Here is a 14,439-nt window from a genome sequence, read left to right as displayed (position 1 = left end):
CACTTAAAACCTGATTTTTGCTTTTCCCCGGTGTGCCCTCAGATTTCCGAGAGCCCCTCAGAGATCATGGAGTCTCTGACGGCTATGTACAACATCCCTAAAGACAAACAAATATTGCTTTTCACACACATTCGCCTGGCTCATGGCTTCTCCAACCACAAGAGGAGACTGCAGGCTGTGCAGGCCAGGCTGCATGCCATCTCCATACTCGGTGAGTTGACCCCTCTGGTACTGACCAAAATAAGTACAGGTATTTATTTTCATGAAACAGTACTAGGTTCTCACTTTCTGTCATAATAGAGGTTGGTGAGGTTGATATTATGTGTGTGTTTTTTTGCAGTGTACTCGAACGCCCTTCAGGAGTCAGCCAATAGCATACTCTATAATGGGCTTATAGAGGAGCTAGTGGACGTACTTCAGATCACAGACAAACAGTTGGTGGTAGGTAGCAATTGTTAATATTAATTGAAGCTCTATTATGATATATAGATACCAGTCATAAGGGTCACTTTTCTGAAAATGGGATTTGCTGAATAAATAAGCTTTGCATTGATGTATGGTTTGTTAGAATAGGACAATATTTGGCCGAGATAGAACTATTTGAAAATCTGGAATCTGAGGGTTCAAAAAAATCGTAATATTAAGAAAATCACCTTTAAAGTTCTCCAAATGAAGTCCTTAGCAATACATATTACTAATCAAAAATAGGTAGGAAATTTACAAAATATCTTCATGGAACATGATTTTTACTTAATATCCTAATGATTGTTTGGCATAAAAGAAAAATCAATCATTTTGAACCATACAGTCTATTATTGGCTATTGCTACAAATATACCCATGCAACTAATGACTGGTTTTGTGGTCCAGGGTCACATATATGTACTTGTTGCAATATTTAGAGTGATTGCCAAGAATTGCCAGTGTTGCATTACTAGAAAAGGTGCTTTTAGATTTATTTTATTTATGAACCCCCAATTGTATTGTTACAGGACATTAAGGCCGCATCTTTGCGCACGTTGACATCCATAGTTCACTTGGAGCGGACTCCCAAACTCTCCAACATTATCGACTGCACAGGAACAGCCTCCTACCATGGATTTCTGCCTGTGCTTGTCCGCAACTGCATCCAGGCCATGATTGGTGAGGAGATTTTTAGCTAGGGCTGGGTGATATGGCAAAAAAATTAAATCTAGATTTTTTTTTTTTTAATTTTATTTATTATGTTTATTTTCTTTTCTTTTTTTTTTTTTTAACTAGTCAATTTGAAAATGTGACTACAACATGATTCACATGTATCTTTTTTTTTTATCAATCCTCTCTGTTTAAAGAAAATTCTATTCTAAGTGCACCACACATGAAGTTGTCAACATGATGTAAATGTTAAACAAATCGCTTATAACGGTAATCGCTTATCGTTAAGAAATAATACAAGGAAAATGCTTTTAAAAAATCTTAAAAATCAAGGTAATTTAAATTCTAAATTACTGAAGGTATAAAGCCAGTAGACTATTATGAACTATAAATATCCTCTTCTGTCATAATTATGCAAACATGAAATTTCCGACATGCAGTAGTAGTTCTTCACAATTTTTTTTTTTTCTTTTATTCAGTTACGCTGCTTTTCCATTGTTTTGTTCTATGTAAACATGGATAAATTTGAATTAATCAATAAAATCGGAAAAAAAACCTATTTTTAGCTGTAAATTCTTTATTTCAGCTGTTTTGTTACGTTGAGTTTGCTGACATTTTGTTCTTGTGTTTGCTTCAGACCCGCTGATGGAGCCGTACCCCCACCAATTTGCCACAGCCCTTTTTTCCTTCCTCTACCACCTGGCTAGTTATGATGCAGGCGGAGAGGCCCTAGTATCTTGTGGTATGATGGAGGCATTGCTAAAGGTTGGTACTTCGCTGCTTCCTCATTTGTGGAGCATTTGATGAGATGGTGTTATGTGAGGATGTATTGTGAACTGTGCCACTTCCACATCAGGTGATCAAGTTCCTTGGGGACGAGCAGGACCAGATTACCTTTGTGACACGGGCAGTAAGAGTTGTGGATCTCATCACCAATCTAGACATGGCTGCTTTTCAGTCCCACGGCGGCCTCTCAATCTTTATCTGCAGACTGGAGGTACTAAAAGCCCCCCCGTCCAGAAATCGTTCAACCTCTTGTTTCTGCGTAGACTATTCAGCTTTTTGCCCTCTGCCCTTTTGTTGACGGAATGTGACCCCCATTGTTTTTCTGTGCAGCATGAGGTTGACCTCTCCAGGAAAGAGTGCCCTTTTGTAATCAAACCAAAGATCCAGAGGCCCACCACAGCTACTGAGACAGAGGACATGGACACAGATATGGACAGTTAGTACCATCTCTGTTATGTTTTCTGCATGTGGCACTAAATTGAGCAAATCTGTGTATAGTATTGACACACAAGGCCAAGGTTTTGTAATGATAATATGAAAAAAACAGTCTTAAGTAGCACGGGCGTATTTGTAGCAATAGCCAAAAGTGCATTGTATGGGTCAAAATTATAAATTTTATTTTATGCCAAATATCATTAGGATATTAAGTAAAAATCATGTTCCATGAAGATATTTTGTACGTTTCCTACCGTAAATATCAACTTAATTTTTGATTAGTAATATGCATTGCTAAGTACTTCATTTGGACAACTTTAAAGGCAATTTTCTCAGTATTTTGATTTTTTTTTTTTTTTTTTTGGCACCATCAGATTCAAATTTTCAAGTAGTTGCATCTCGGACAAATATTGTCCTATCCTAACAAACCATACACCAATGGAACGCTTATTTATGTATAAATCTCAATTTAAAAAATTGACCCTTATGACTGGCTTTGTGGCCCAGGGTCACATATGTGGATTTGTTTTTGTGGTTCACAAAATAGTCCTGCATTATTTTTAAAATCTGTTTATTGTTGGTATTCTGGTTACACAATCTGTGTCTGGCTTTCAATTCAACAAACTCATGTTGCTTCTCTTTGGGCAACCCTGTCAAAGCAAGTAAAGACTAAGAATATGTATTCCAAATCTTCTGATGCTAATGCCGTATGATATAAAGTAAGGGTTTGGAATTAAATGATTAGTACTTATAAAAGCAAGTTAGTAAAAATGTTTTTTTCAATGTAGTGTCAGAAGTTGCCATGGAGAGCAGTCCTGGCCCATCCACTTCTTCTGGTTCCAGAGCAGAGACAGATTCGCGAGCACAGAGCAGTGCAGCCAGCACTCCCAGAGCAGGTACAATAAGTATACATGCAAATCAGCAGGTCTTCTTTATATTAGTACAGGATAATCTGTGGATTTTTTCATAATGCATATTTTCTTCTTTCCTAACAGGAGTGCAGTGCATTCCTCAGAGGGCCGCTCTGTTGAAATCTATGTTGAACTTTTTGAAAAAAGCCATTCAGGACCCTGCATTCTCTGACGGCATTCGTCACGGTATAAAACTTGGCATTTAACGAAGCTTTAATTTTTACGTTGTGGTTAATAGAGCGTTTTTATTTGCTGAACATGATATTCATTGCCTTTGCACTCTCTTTATAGTAATGGATGGGTCCCTCCCTACCTCTCTGAAACACATTATCAGTAATGCAGAGTATTATGGACCCTCACTGTTTCTCCTGGGTAAGCACATGGAGAACAGTACTTCTGATGCTGCTGAAATATTAGCTGAACTCTTTATGCACAACTTTCTGTGGATCTGGCTTCAAGGTCACCTCTGTATACAGGAAAAAAAGTTGCACGGCTAAAAGGCCCTTTGAAAATTGTGGAATTAATTGGTTTGAGTTTACTTGCCTGCCCTCTATATTTCTTTCTAATTTTATTCCTCTTGCTCTTTGTTTCAGCGACGGAGGTGGTGACAGTGTTTGTGTTCCAGGAGCCCTCTCTACTGTCATCTCTGCAGGACAATGGTCTCACCGATGTCATGCTACATGCACTGCTCATCAAAGACGTGAGTCTGGCTTAACAATATACCTGTTTTGTGTCTGTACCATCTCCCTTTCTCTTTCACTTTTTTGTGCCCACACATTTTGTGCATTTCAGAAAGTCCTTTTGTCTGTTTCATGGTCTTTGACCACCCCCTGTTCAATCATGCTAGACTCTTTATATCCCTTTTCACCAGCAAATACTTCTGTAATGTTTTTCTATTGCTCTCTCATGAATAGTCCAACTCATTTGTTTTTTTGTTTTTTTTTTCTTCTTGACAGGTCCCTGCCACCAGAGAGGTGCTGGGTTCCCTACCTAACGTCTTCAGCGCCCTATGCCTGAATGCCCGTGGTCTGCACTCATTTGTGCAGTGCCAGCCCTTTGAGCGGCTGTTCAAGGTGCTGCTCTCACCAGACTACCTTCCGGCCATGCGCCGTCGACGCAGTTCTGATCCACTAGGTGAGTAGCCTCTATAGGATTACTTATTTCACAGTAAATAATGTGTTTCTAACACTTTGATTTTTATAAAACAGGTGACACTGCTTCTAACTTGGGCAGTGCTGTTGACGAGCTAATGCGGCATCAGCCCACACTTAAAACAGATGCTACAACAGCCATCATCAAGGTAAAGCCGATAGCGCTGAAACATTTTGACACTCCGTCTTAAAAAAAAACACCCTTTTATTGCAGTGTTATATGCATATGTAACTCTCTTTGGTTCTGAGTCCTTGAATTTGATTACTAACTTAACCTTTCACAGTTGCTGGAGGAGATCTGCAACTTAGGCCGATCGCCAGAATACATCTGCCAGAAACCCTCCATACAGAAAGCAGACGGGACCGTCACGGTGCCTCCAGCTCGCTCGAACCATGCTGCAGAGGAGGCATCCAGTGAGGATGAGGAGGAGGAAGAGGCTCTACATACCTTTAGCCAACAGCAGGGGGAGCCAGAAAGCAACAGGCAGTTAGTTCATCATCATAGCTTCTAGTGTTTCAATGCCATGTGTGAGAAGTCTATATTGTTTTGGACAATCAATAAACCTTTTTTTTGTTTTGTTTTTTTACAGAGTGGTGGGAACAGAGGAGCGAATCCCTATTCCTCTTATGGATTACATTCTGAATGTGGTACGTGCAGACCTAGGCTTATCTTGTCTTATACTTTTATGCCTTTTATTATTATCATTCAGACTATATTCTATATTCTGAACTCTGACCCTGGACCACAAAACCAGTCATTAGGATCAATCCTAAAAACAATCCTAGATTTATACAGCACCTGAAAGCTGAGTAAATAAGCTTTCTATTGATGTATGGTTTGTTAGTAAAAGGACAATATTTGGACAAGATATAACTATTCGAAAATCTGGAATCTGAGGGTGCAAAAAAATCAAAATCTTGAGAAAATAGCCTTTAAAAGTTGTCCAAATGAAGGTTTTAGCAATGCATATTACTAATCAGAAAATAAGTTTTGATGCCTTTAGGGTAAGAAATGTACAAAATATCTTCATGGAACATGATCTTTACTTAATATCCTAATGATTTTTGGCATAAAAGTAAAATCAGTCATTTTGACCCAGATGTATTGTTGGCTATTGCTACAAATATACTTGCTATAAATATATTGCTGTAAATATACTTGACTTATGACTGGTCTTGTGATCCAGGGTCACAATTAGTCTTATTGCATATGCACAGTTTATCGAAGTTCTTCAAGTTTAAATTTAGATGAGTTTGCTCTCCAAGGACTGTAGCTAAAATATGCGCCTTTCTTTTTAGATGAAGTTTGTGGAGTCCATTCTTAGTAACAACACAACAGATGACCACTGTCAGGAATTTGTCAATCAGAAAGGACTCCTTCCACTGGTGTCAATCCTTGGGCTGCCCAACCTGCCCATTGATTTCCCCACCTCTGCTGCCTGCCAAGCTGTGGCAGGAGTCTGCAAATCTATACTGGTAAGATTGACACCTACCTGTAGGAAACACAGTTTTCCCCTAATCATATGTGTCAGGGGTTTTGCTTTAGATGTTGTGTTATTTAGTGTTTCATTTGATTCTTTTAACCCTCATGTTTTCACTGTGTCTTAGACTTTGTCCCATGAGCCGAAAGTTCTCCAAGAGGGTCTGTGTCAGTTGGACAGCATACTGTCTGCTCTGGAGCCCCTTCACCGGCCCATCGAGGTTCCTGGTGGCTCTGTGCTGCTCAGAGAGCTGGCCAACGCAGGCCATGTTACGGATGCCACACTGTCAGCACGTGCCACCCCGCTGTTGCACGCCCTCACGGCAGCACATGCGTACATCCTTATGTTCGTTCATACCTGCAGAGTTGGACAGGTATGTATATAGGCAGCTGTTTTTTTTAGTTTTAGAGCTGCAGGTAATGATTATTTTGATAATCAATTAATCCGTTTATTATTTCTTCAATTGATCAGATGAAAATAGTAATTTAAAAAAGAAAAAAGTCTGTCACTAAAATCAAATCAAATAAATAAATAAATAAATAAATTGACAATGTTAATAATTGGTGCTAGTTTGGAGGAACACACGTTCACTCTACTCATCTAAAAATTACATTTATGACATTACTATTACTGCTCTCTAGTGCTGCTGAAATTAGCGTGTTAACGCAGGCGATTCATTTTTCCAGTTTAATGGCTTTAAAAATATATAATCCAGGGGCAGCTTCACAACTTCTGCTTCAGTCTTTTTTCTTTTTTCTTGACAAGAAGTGTGCTTTTAGTCACAAAACGGCTTTGTGACCACATCAAACGGGAGACTTTTCAAATGCGCACACCAACTTCTCTTCAGTGCCTGGCGCTAGTCAAACGAGCACAGGAAATGTACAGGTGATGAGGGAGCTTCAGTAGAACAAAAGTGAACTGCGGTCAGATGAGATGTTGTCAGGCCATGTGTCAGTAAAAACAAATTTACTTGTCCTGTAGGCTGTTATACTGTGCTCGTAGTATGTGCGCTTCAATTGCACGCACAAATGCGGCTTTGCGCGCTGTAGCCTTTATCATTTCATAATATAGCGTGAATGAAGTTCAGATCTGCGTCACGTTCAGCAATGGCAGCTCAAATGCGGCTTTGCGCGCTGTAGCCTTTATCATTTCATAATATAGCGTGAATGAAGTTCAGATCTGCGTCACGTTCAGCAATGGCAGCTCTTAAAGTAATAGCTGCCAAATAAGCTAATTACCCAGCTGCTGTGATTTCTATTAATCGAAGAACAAAAGAAAAAACAGAAAATAAATAACTTTTGTAGCTTTGGGGGTTCATCTATATTTAATAGTGTCTAATAAATTGTCTAATAAATGTTAAAATTGGTAGCTCTCAATTGTACTGTAATGTTGAATGGATATAGTCAATAGTTAAATATTAGGAAAAAAGATTTCCTAGTGACATCAGTAATATTGGTATCAATTACAAATATAGTGTCTTTATTTTGTTTGTACTTTCATTTGAAGATTGAATGTAAAATTATTTCAATATAGAAGTATATTTAAAAACTTTAAATGATTGCGATTTAATTTTAGAAAAAATGTTTTTTAATTGATTGACAGCACTACTGCTTTTATTAAAAATACAGTAACTTATTTTGCATGTGGAATTTTAGACTTTAAACATCTAGCAAGAAATATATTTGATTGTTTGTTTTTTGTTTTTTTTTTGGGGCGGTGGGGGGGTTCCCCAATTGTGCTGACGTGCTTGTGTGTGCTGGCACTTGTTCAAAAAAATCTGTGACGATTAATCAGTAATGAGATTTGAAGATTATTTTCATTATTGATGAATAAAAATTTTCACACTGAGTTATTGCTGCCCTAATATTTAAAGCTTAGTGACTAGGCTGAAAGAGTCTGGAAGCATGATAAGATGTTTAGAGTGCAAGGACTGATGTGGTACCTCTTGTTCCTCCTTTTCTTTCAGAGTGAGATCCGTGCTATCTCAGTGAATCAGTGGGGATCTCAACTGGGTCTGAGTGTTCTGAACAAACTGAGTCAGCTCTACTGCTCTCTGGTGTGGGAAAGCACTGTTCTGCTGTCCCTCTGCACACCAAACAGGTTAGTACTGCGCTCACAGCTGAAACCTAAGCACATGGTGGACCTTTAAAATGTCCTAACTCAATCATTTGGTGAGATGATATATGTATATGACAGACTTCTACAGTTATTTAGTCTATGTACAGTAAAGAATAAGGCCAGGTGGTTGTCTGCTAACTGAAACAATGTTTTTGTTTGTTTTTATTTTTTTGGTAATTGGTCTCGTTTGACTTTTTCGCAGTTTGCCTCCTGGCTGTGAGTTTGGTCAGGCTGACATGCAGAAACTTGTGCCTAAAGAGGATAAACCCTCCAGCAGCACAGCGGCTGCAGGAAGGAGAACTGGTAAAAATACTGCAATAACTGCTTAGTGGCAATTTCACACCAGAATTCTTTATGAAGCTCACTACCTGTCTCTGCCTCCTTATTTGATATGATTTTATATGTAAATTTTTTGGGGGTTATTTTAGCTACCAGTTTCTCTCTTTTATTTCCTCTTTCATATCTTTTTGCACCTCGCTTCCTTTTATTTGCATTTCACGTCCTTTTTTTGCTGGTTTGCATTTGCTTTTTCTTTTCTAAAGCCCTTCTCTCTCCACCAGCTGAGGCTGAGACCCTGTCTGTGGGGGTGGATCCCTCTGCTCAGGGTTTGCTGGAAGGAATGGGCCTGGATGGAGACTCTCTCGCTCCCATGGAGACGGATGAGCCCACAACCACTGACCCCAAGACCAAATCTAAACTCACCCCTGCCATGGCAACACGCATCAAACAAATTAAGCCTCTGCTTTCAGGTCGGCACCAGTGGAGCTGTCACAACCACTTTAATCAGTTATTTAATAAGTAAAATGAGAAACCCTGAATAACATTGCATCTATCTCTCCAGCCTCCTCTCGTTTGGGCAGGGCTCTGGCAGAGCTGTTCGGACTGCTGGTTAAACTCTGTGTGGGCTCACCTGTCCGTCAGAGGCGCTCTCACCATACCACCAGCACTGGCACCGCCCCAACACCGGCGGCACGGGCCACCGCTTCTTCTCTTACGAAACTCCTCACCAAGGGTTTGAGCTGGCAGCCGCCTCCCTATACACCCACACCACGTTTCAGGTAAATACACCTGCCCTTTTATAGTATCGTTTAACCTATAATTCTAAACATAGCATTTAGTAAGGGAGCTGCTGTTAGTCCAATATAAACAGACTTCCCTAAGCCTAAACCTGGTCTTTCCTGGAGGTGTACGAGACTAATATTTATGTGCTTCTCTTTCATTATCAGGCTGACTTTCTTCATCTGCTCTGTGGGATTTACTTCACCCATGCTGTTTGATGAGAGGAAATATCCATACCATCTGATGCTGCAGAAGTTTTTCTGTTCTGGTGGCCATGATGCTTTGTTTGAGTGAGTAGAGAAGAGTTGTGTTTTTGTTTTTTTGTTTTATATATATATTTTTTTTTTTTTGTTCCCCCTGTTCTCTTACCCGTAGGCTGGGGTTCCACAATAATGGAAATTCATAACCTTAGACCTGGAAAAATAAAATCATCAGTGATTTGAAAATGTTTTTTATTTTTTTAAATAGGTAATTTTCGCTGCATGATTATCATGGCCAAAAAAATTCACAACAGTTTCACATTAGCAATGTAAATTTTGGGGGCAAAAAACTGACACTACCTGTCAGAGGTTTTTGAACTGTAAGATTTTTAGTGTTTTAAAGTCTCTTCTGCTAACCAAGCCTGCATTTATTTGGTCAAGAGTACAGCAAAAACAGTACAATTTTGAAATATTTTACTATTAAAAATAACTATTTTCTATTTGAATATTTTAAGATTTAAGATATTTTAAAATGTCTCATTCCTGTGATTTCAAAGCTGAATTTTTAGCCTCATTACTTAAGTCACATGATCCTTCAGAAATCATTCTAATATTCTGATTTGCTGCTCGAAGAACTTTTGTTGAAAACAGCGGAGTAGAATTTTTTTTTTTTTTTTTTTTTTTTTTTTTTTTTTTTCAGGTTTCTTTAAATGCAAAGTTCAGAAGGACAGCTTTTATCTGAAATGGAAATCTTTTGTAACATTATAAATGTCTTTACCATCACTTTTGATCAATTTAAAGCATCCTTGCTAAATAAAAGCATTAATTTCTATCATTTCTCCAGGCATTTGAGTGATATAGTGTATAATGTTACAAAAGTTACTTTTTATTTCTGACAAATGCTTTTGATCTTTCTATTCATTAAAGAATCCTGAAAAAAAAAATACTGAACTGTTTTAAATATTAATAATATATAAAAAAGTTTATTGAACAGTAAATCAGCATATTAAAATGATTTCTGAAGAATCACGTGACACTGAAGACTGGAATAATGATGCTGAAAATGTAGCTTTGATTACAAGAATAAATTACATTTTACAATATTTCCAAATAGAAAGCAATCATTTTAAATAGTAAAAATAGTACTAAATGCAGGCTTGGTGAGCAGAAAAGAATTGTTAAAAAACATTGAAAATCTTACTGTTCAAAAACTTTTGCATAGTAGTGTATTACTTAACTGAATTAAAAAAAAAACTTATCAGTAGTTATGCTGTATTGACTTTTAGTATCATGCTTATTAGAATAAGTAAAAATGCTTTTTGTTCATCAGGACATTTAACTGGGCCCTGTCCATGGGAGGTAAAGTCCCCGTGTCGGAGGGCTTGGAACACCCTGAGCTGCCTGACGGGACAGGAGAGTTCCTAGACGCCTGGTTGATGCTAGTAGAGAAGATGGTGAACCCCAGCACAGTTCTGGACTCCCCTCACTCTCTGCCTGCTAAAGTGCCTGGAGCGACACTTAACACCCCACAGTTCAGCGCATTGCGCTTTCTCATTGTCACCCAGAAGGTATGACGTTTTAATATTGGTATAAATACACTTGCATTGCTATAGCGAACCAGCACAGTTCTAATTTTTCCATTTCTTTATGTAGGCTGCATTCAGCTGTATACGTAACCTGTGGAACCGTAAGCCCTTGAAGGTCTATGGTGGACGCATGGCTGAGTCCATGCTGGCAATTCTGTGCCACATCCTACGAGGAGAACCTATCATCCAGGAGCGGCTGTCCAAAGAGAGGGAGGGCACTGCTCGCCCTGATGAGGAGAGCACTTCTGCAAGTACTGGGCAAGCTAGCGGGCCTTCAGTAGCAGGGGGAGCAGTTGGAGAAGGAGTGTCTGCAGGTGCCAATGGCAACACTGCTGGAGGCTCTACAGAGGAAGCAAGCAACACTGCAGCACGCAGAGAGCCACAGGTCAACCAGGCTCAACTGACTCAGGTACTTCCTGTTGTAGGGCCTTATGTCTTCTGGGTTTTAATACAAATTTATCAAAAATGGTAATTAAACAAATGCGTAAAACTTTAACAATTTAGTGGATATCCCCAGTCATTCTCATATAAATGATGATGTGTTGTAATCAAGATCCATTATGCCTGAAGAAAGCTATTAGCCATTTCTAACCAACGTTTGGCCTTCTTCACAGCTAATGGACATGGGCTTCTCCAGAGAGCATGCGATGGAGGCTCTGCTAAACACCAGCACTATGGAACAGGCCACTGAGTACCTGCTCACACACCCTCCACCACTGCTCAGCGCGGCTGTCAGAGTAAGACTTTAACACAGACAAAACCCTCTGTCTTTCTCTCATACACACACGCACACACACACAAGCATACACAGACAGGATGCACACACAAGTTAGTGTAGTCACTGTGAGCTTTGTTTCTGTAGGAGTTCACCATGTCTGAAGAAGACCAGATGATGCGGGCCATTGCCATGTCTCTAGGTCAAGAAGTTAGCATGGAGCAGCGCTCAGACTCACCTGAGGTGGGCACCCACACACTCATTATTACATCAGTTAAATAGGAATTACTAAATAGCACAGCATAGGCCACCTCACCTGTCTACTTCTCATCTTCACTAAGCTTTCCCTGCCTTTTAACAGAGACACAAGTCACACCTGTGTTACTTTTTGTTTGCAGGAAGCAGCTCGCCGGCGTGAGGAGGAGGAGAGGAGAGCAAGGGAGCGGGTAGAAGAGGAGGAAGCACGCTGTCTGGAGCGTTTCCTCGAAGCTGAGCCTCTAGACACCACAGAGCTGCATGCCTTCACAGACTCGATGCTGCCTGGCTGCTTCCACCTGCTCGACGAGCTGCCGGACACAGTCTACCGCCTCTGTGATCTGCTCATGACTGCTATTAAAAGGAACGGCCCTGAGTACAGGGACCTCATCCTCAGACAGGTGGTCAATCAGGTCAGTATACCTGTGTGTACTCACAACATACTATTTGAAACGGGTATTTTGGCAGTGAAAGTCAGTTTCTGTCATTAATTACTCGCCCTCATGTAGTTTCAATCCTGTAATGCCTCCAGTGCCTTAGTTAATCTTCAAAACACAAATTAAGATATTTTTGATGAAATCCAACAGCTTTCTGACTCTGCATAGAAAGCAATGCAACTACCATGTTCAAGGCCTAGGAATGTATTAAGGACGTTGTTAAAATAGTCCATGTGACATCTGTGATTCAACCTAAATTTTATGGATCTACGAAAATGCTTTTTATGCACAAAGAAAACAAAAATAACTTTATTCACAGGGTTTGTACAAGGTGCTTAAAGAGCTTGAAGTACTTTAATTTGAGCTTTTGAAATTTAAGGCATGGAAAACCCTTGAAATCAGCAATATTTCTAAAGAGGTACTTGAAACTGCTTGAATTATTAAAAGGCAATGTATCTATGATATGAGTTGATGAGTTGATTCAGTCTTGTGAATGATCATTCATTTCAAGCGATTCAAAATAAAATAGCCATTCGTTTTAGAATTTCGACATCACTTGTGACGGTTTTAAAAAACACGTAATGATGGGTGAAACTGAGCATTTTGAAACTCTGAATCAGTTAAACCATTGCATCTCAAAATGATTGACTGTTTCAGTGCGCTCCAATTGGATCGCATATCGTGAATCATTAGTTTCAGATCGGGACTTCAAATTGCATATTGTGAGTCATTTGTTTCGGATCAGGACACGTATCGCAAATCATTTTATATAGATCGCAACGGGTTCATGAATCACAGAGCAAATTGAACGATCCAAATGATTTGGATCAAGTGATCTGCGATTTGAAGTCCAGATTTAAATCAAATGATTCACGTTACGCAAAGTTCTGATCTAAGTCTGATCCTCACTGAATCATTCGTGAATCATTTAGATTGGGACTTCAGAGCATGGATCACAAATCATTTGATTCAGATCGGGATTTCAGAGAATCTTTGTTTTCCTTTTATATATATATATATATATGTGTGTGTGTATATATATATATATATATATATATATATATATATATATATATATATATATATATAGGGGTGGAGCCGAACCCGAATACGGTATTCGGAAAGGCACAAATAGCGTGCTTTTTACAAATACTTATTTCGAACAAATACTTAAAAAAATATTTGTATTCGGGAACAAGAAAAACTTTATATCAAAAAGCTGCGTTTCCTCATGAGACCGCAGTGCATGCCCGCCTGAGTGAGTGAGTGACATTCAGGAGTCGGAGGGGTTGGGGGCAGGGCTCCAAATTGCGACCGTTTTGGTCGCATATGCTCCCAAAATTAAATCTGCGCGACCTCAAAATATATTCGGAAGCATTTGTGCGAGTGCGAGAAAGTATTGTGGTGCGACTTGTTTTTATTTCTTTACAAAACTTTCGCTAGCCTAATACTGCCCAGAATGCTGTGAGCTGATACAGTGACAGTTTCGCCGTTCTCTCCAACATTACATAACTAACTAAACTTGATCTTTACATTCTTAACTTTAATGCAGAATTTAGATATTAGTCGTCAATCACTCCCTGTCACTGACACTGCGCTCCGCTGAAACTCGGAACCGGCCGTTTTTTCTCTCTTAACCAACCTCTGTTCCAGATTTGCACAAACTACATTGCAATTAGGGGTGTGTGATATGACGATTTTTGATTGTGGAGAATTAAAATGTCTCCACAATCTGCTTTTGAAGAAATATACTATATTTTGTGCTACAGCGCACGTTCTGGCATACATTCACATCAAATGATAACTCCACTCACGCAGGGGCGTAATTTCCACTGGGGACACACTTTTCAAAATCCCGTTTGTGTCCCACCACTTTCAAATAGTTTTGTTAAATTAATGTCTTGTATTGTGGAATGCACGCTCAGCACCGCAGAGAGTTTAGTGCCATCGTTAAAACGAAACCGAAAGTAAAACGCGCGCGCGCGCATTCAAAAGCAGTTTTAATACCCCACGTTTAGAGAGCGACTCCCCAGTTAACCTTAGCATAGCTTCCCGTCACTCATTAACTTAGTTGAAACTCCTCACATGGATTTGGGCAACCAAATAGAAAAGAGTGTGGCTGCTGCTGAGCCATCTCTTGGTCCTCCACCAGCCAGAAAAAGTGTGTAGAAG

The 14,439-nt window shown here is 39.4% G+C and overlaps 1 protein-coding gene across 1 annotated transcript in view; it reads left to right on the top strand.

Moving 5' to 3' along the window:
* huwe1 (HECT, UBA and WWE domain containing E3 ubiquitin protein ligase 1) overlaps positions 1-14,439 on the top strand; it is a 53,996-nt gene that overhangs the window by 6,889 nt on the left and 32,668 nt on the right. Inside the window, exons 10-35 of the mRNA XM_051095738.1 lie at positions 43-211; positions 341-441; positions 992-1,142; positions 1,771-1,898; positions 1,990-2,130; positions 2,250-2,355; positions 3,143-3,250; positions 3,350-3,451; positions 3,557-3,637; positions 3,859-3,965; positions 4,222-4,399; positions 4,474-4,565; positions 4,701-4,903; positions 5,007-5,064; positions 5,716-5,892; positions 6,025-6,270; positions 7,864-7,997; positions 8,218-8,318; positions 8,576-8,764; positions 8,857-9,073; positions 9,242-9,364; positions 10,605-10,842; positions 10,928-11,269; positions 11,475-11,597; positions 11,723-11,818; positions 11,974-12,243. Coding sequence (XP_050951695.1) covers positions 43-211; positions 341-441; positions 992-1,142; positions 1,771-1,898; positions 1,990-2,130; positions 2,250-2,355; positions 3,143-3,250; positions 3,350-3,451; positions 3,557-3,637; positions 3,859-3,965; positions 4,222-4,399; positions 4,474-4,565; positions 4,701-4,903; positions 5,007-5,064; positions 5,716-5,892; positions 6,025-6,270; positions 7,864-7,997; positions 8,218-8,318; positions 8,576-8,764; positions 8,857-9,073; positions 9,242-9,364; positions 10,605-10,842; positions 10,928-11,269; positions 11,475-11,597; positions 11,723-11,818; positions 11,974-12,243 — 3,981 coding nt within the window. The remainder of the gene's footprint in view (positions 1-42; positions 212-340; positions 442-991; positions 1,143-1,770; positions 1,899-1,989; positions 2,131-2,249; positions 2,356-3,142; positions 3,251-3,349; positions 3,452-3,556; positions 3,638-3,858; positions 3,966-4,221; positions 4,400-4,473; positions 4,566-4,700; positions 4,904-5,006; positions 5,065-5,715; positions 5,893-6,024; positions 6,271-7,863; positions 7,998-8,217; positions 8,319-8,575; positions 8,765-8,856; positions 9,074-9,241; positions 9,365-10,604; positions 10,843-10,927; positions 11,270-11,474; positions 11,598-11,722; positions 11,819-11,973; positions 12,244-14,439) is intronic.

The sequence above is a fragment of the Labeo rohita genome, chromosome 23, assembly GCF_022985175.1.
Source record: "Labeo rohita strain BAU-BD-2019 chromosome 23, IGBB_LRoh.1.0, whole genome shotgun sequence".
In the NCBI taxonomy this organism is placed as follows: Eukaryota; Metazoa; Chordata; class Actinopteri; order Cypriniformes; family Cyprinidae; genus Labeo; species Labeo rohita.
Note: the sequence above shows the minus strand (reverse complement) of the source record. Positions and strands in the feature narration are given on the sequence as shown.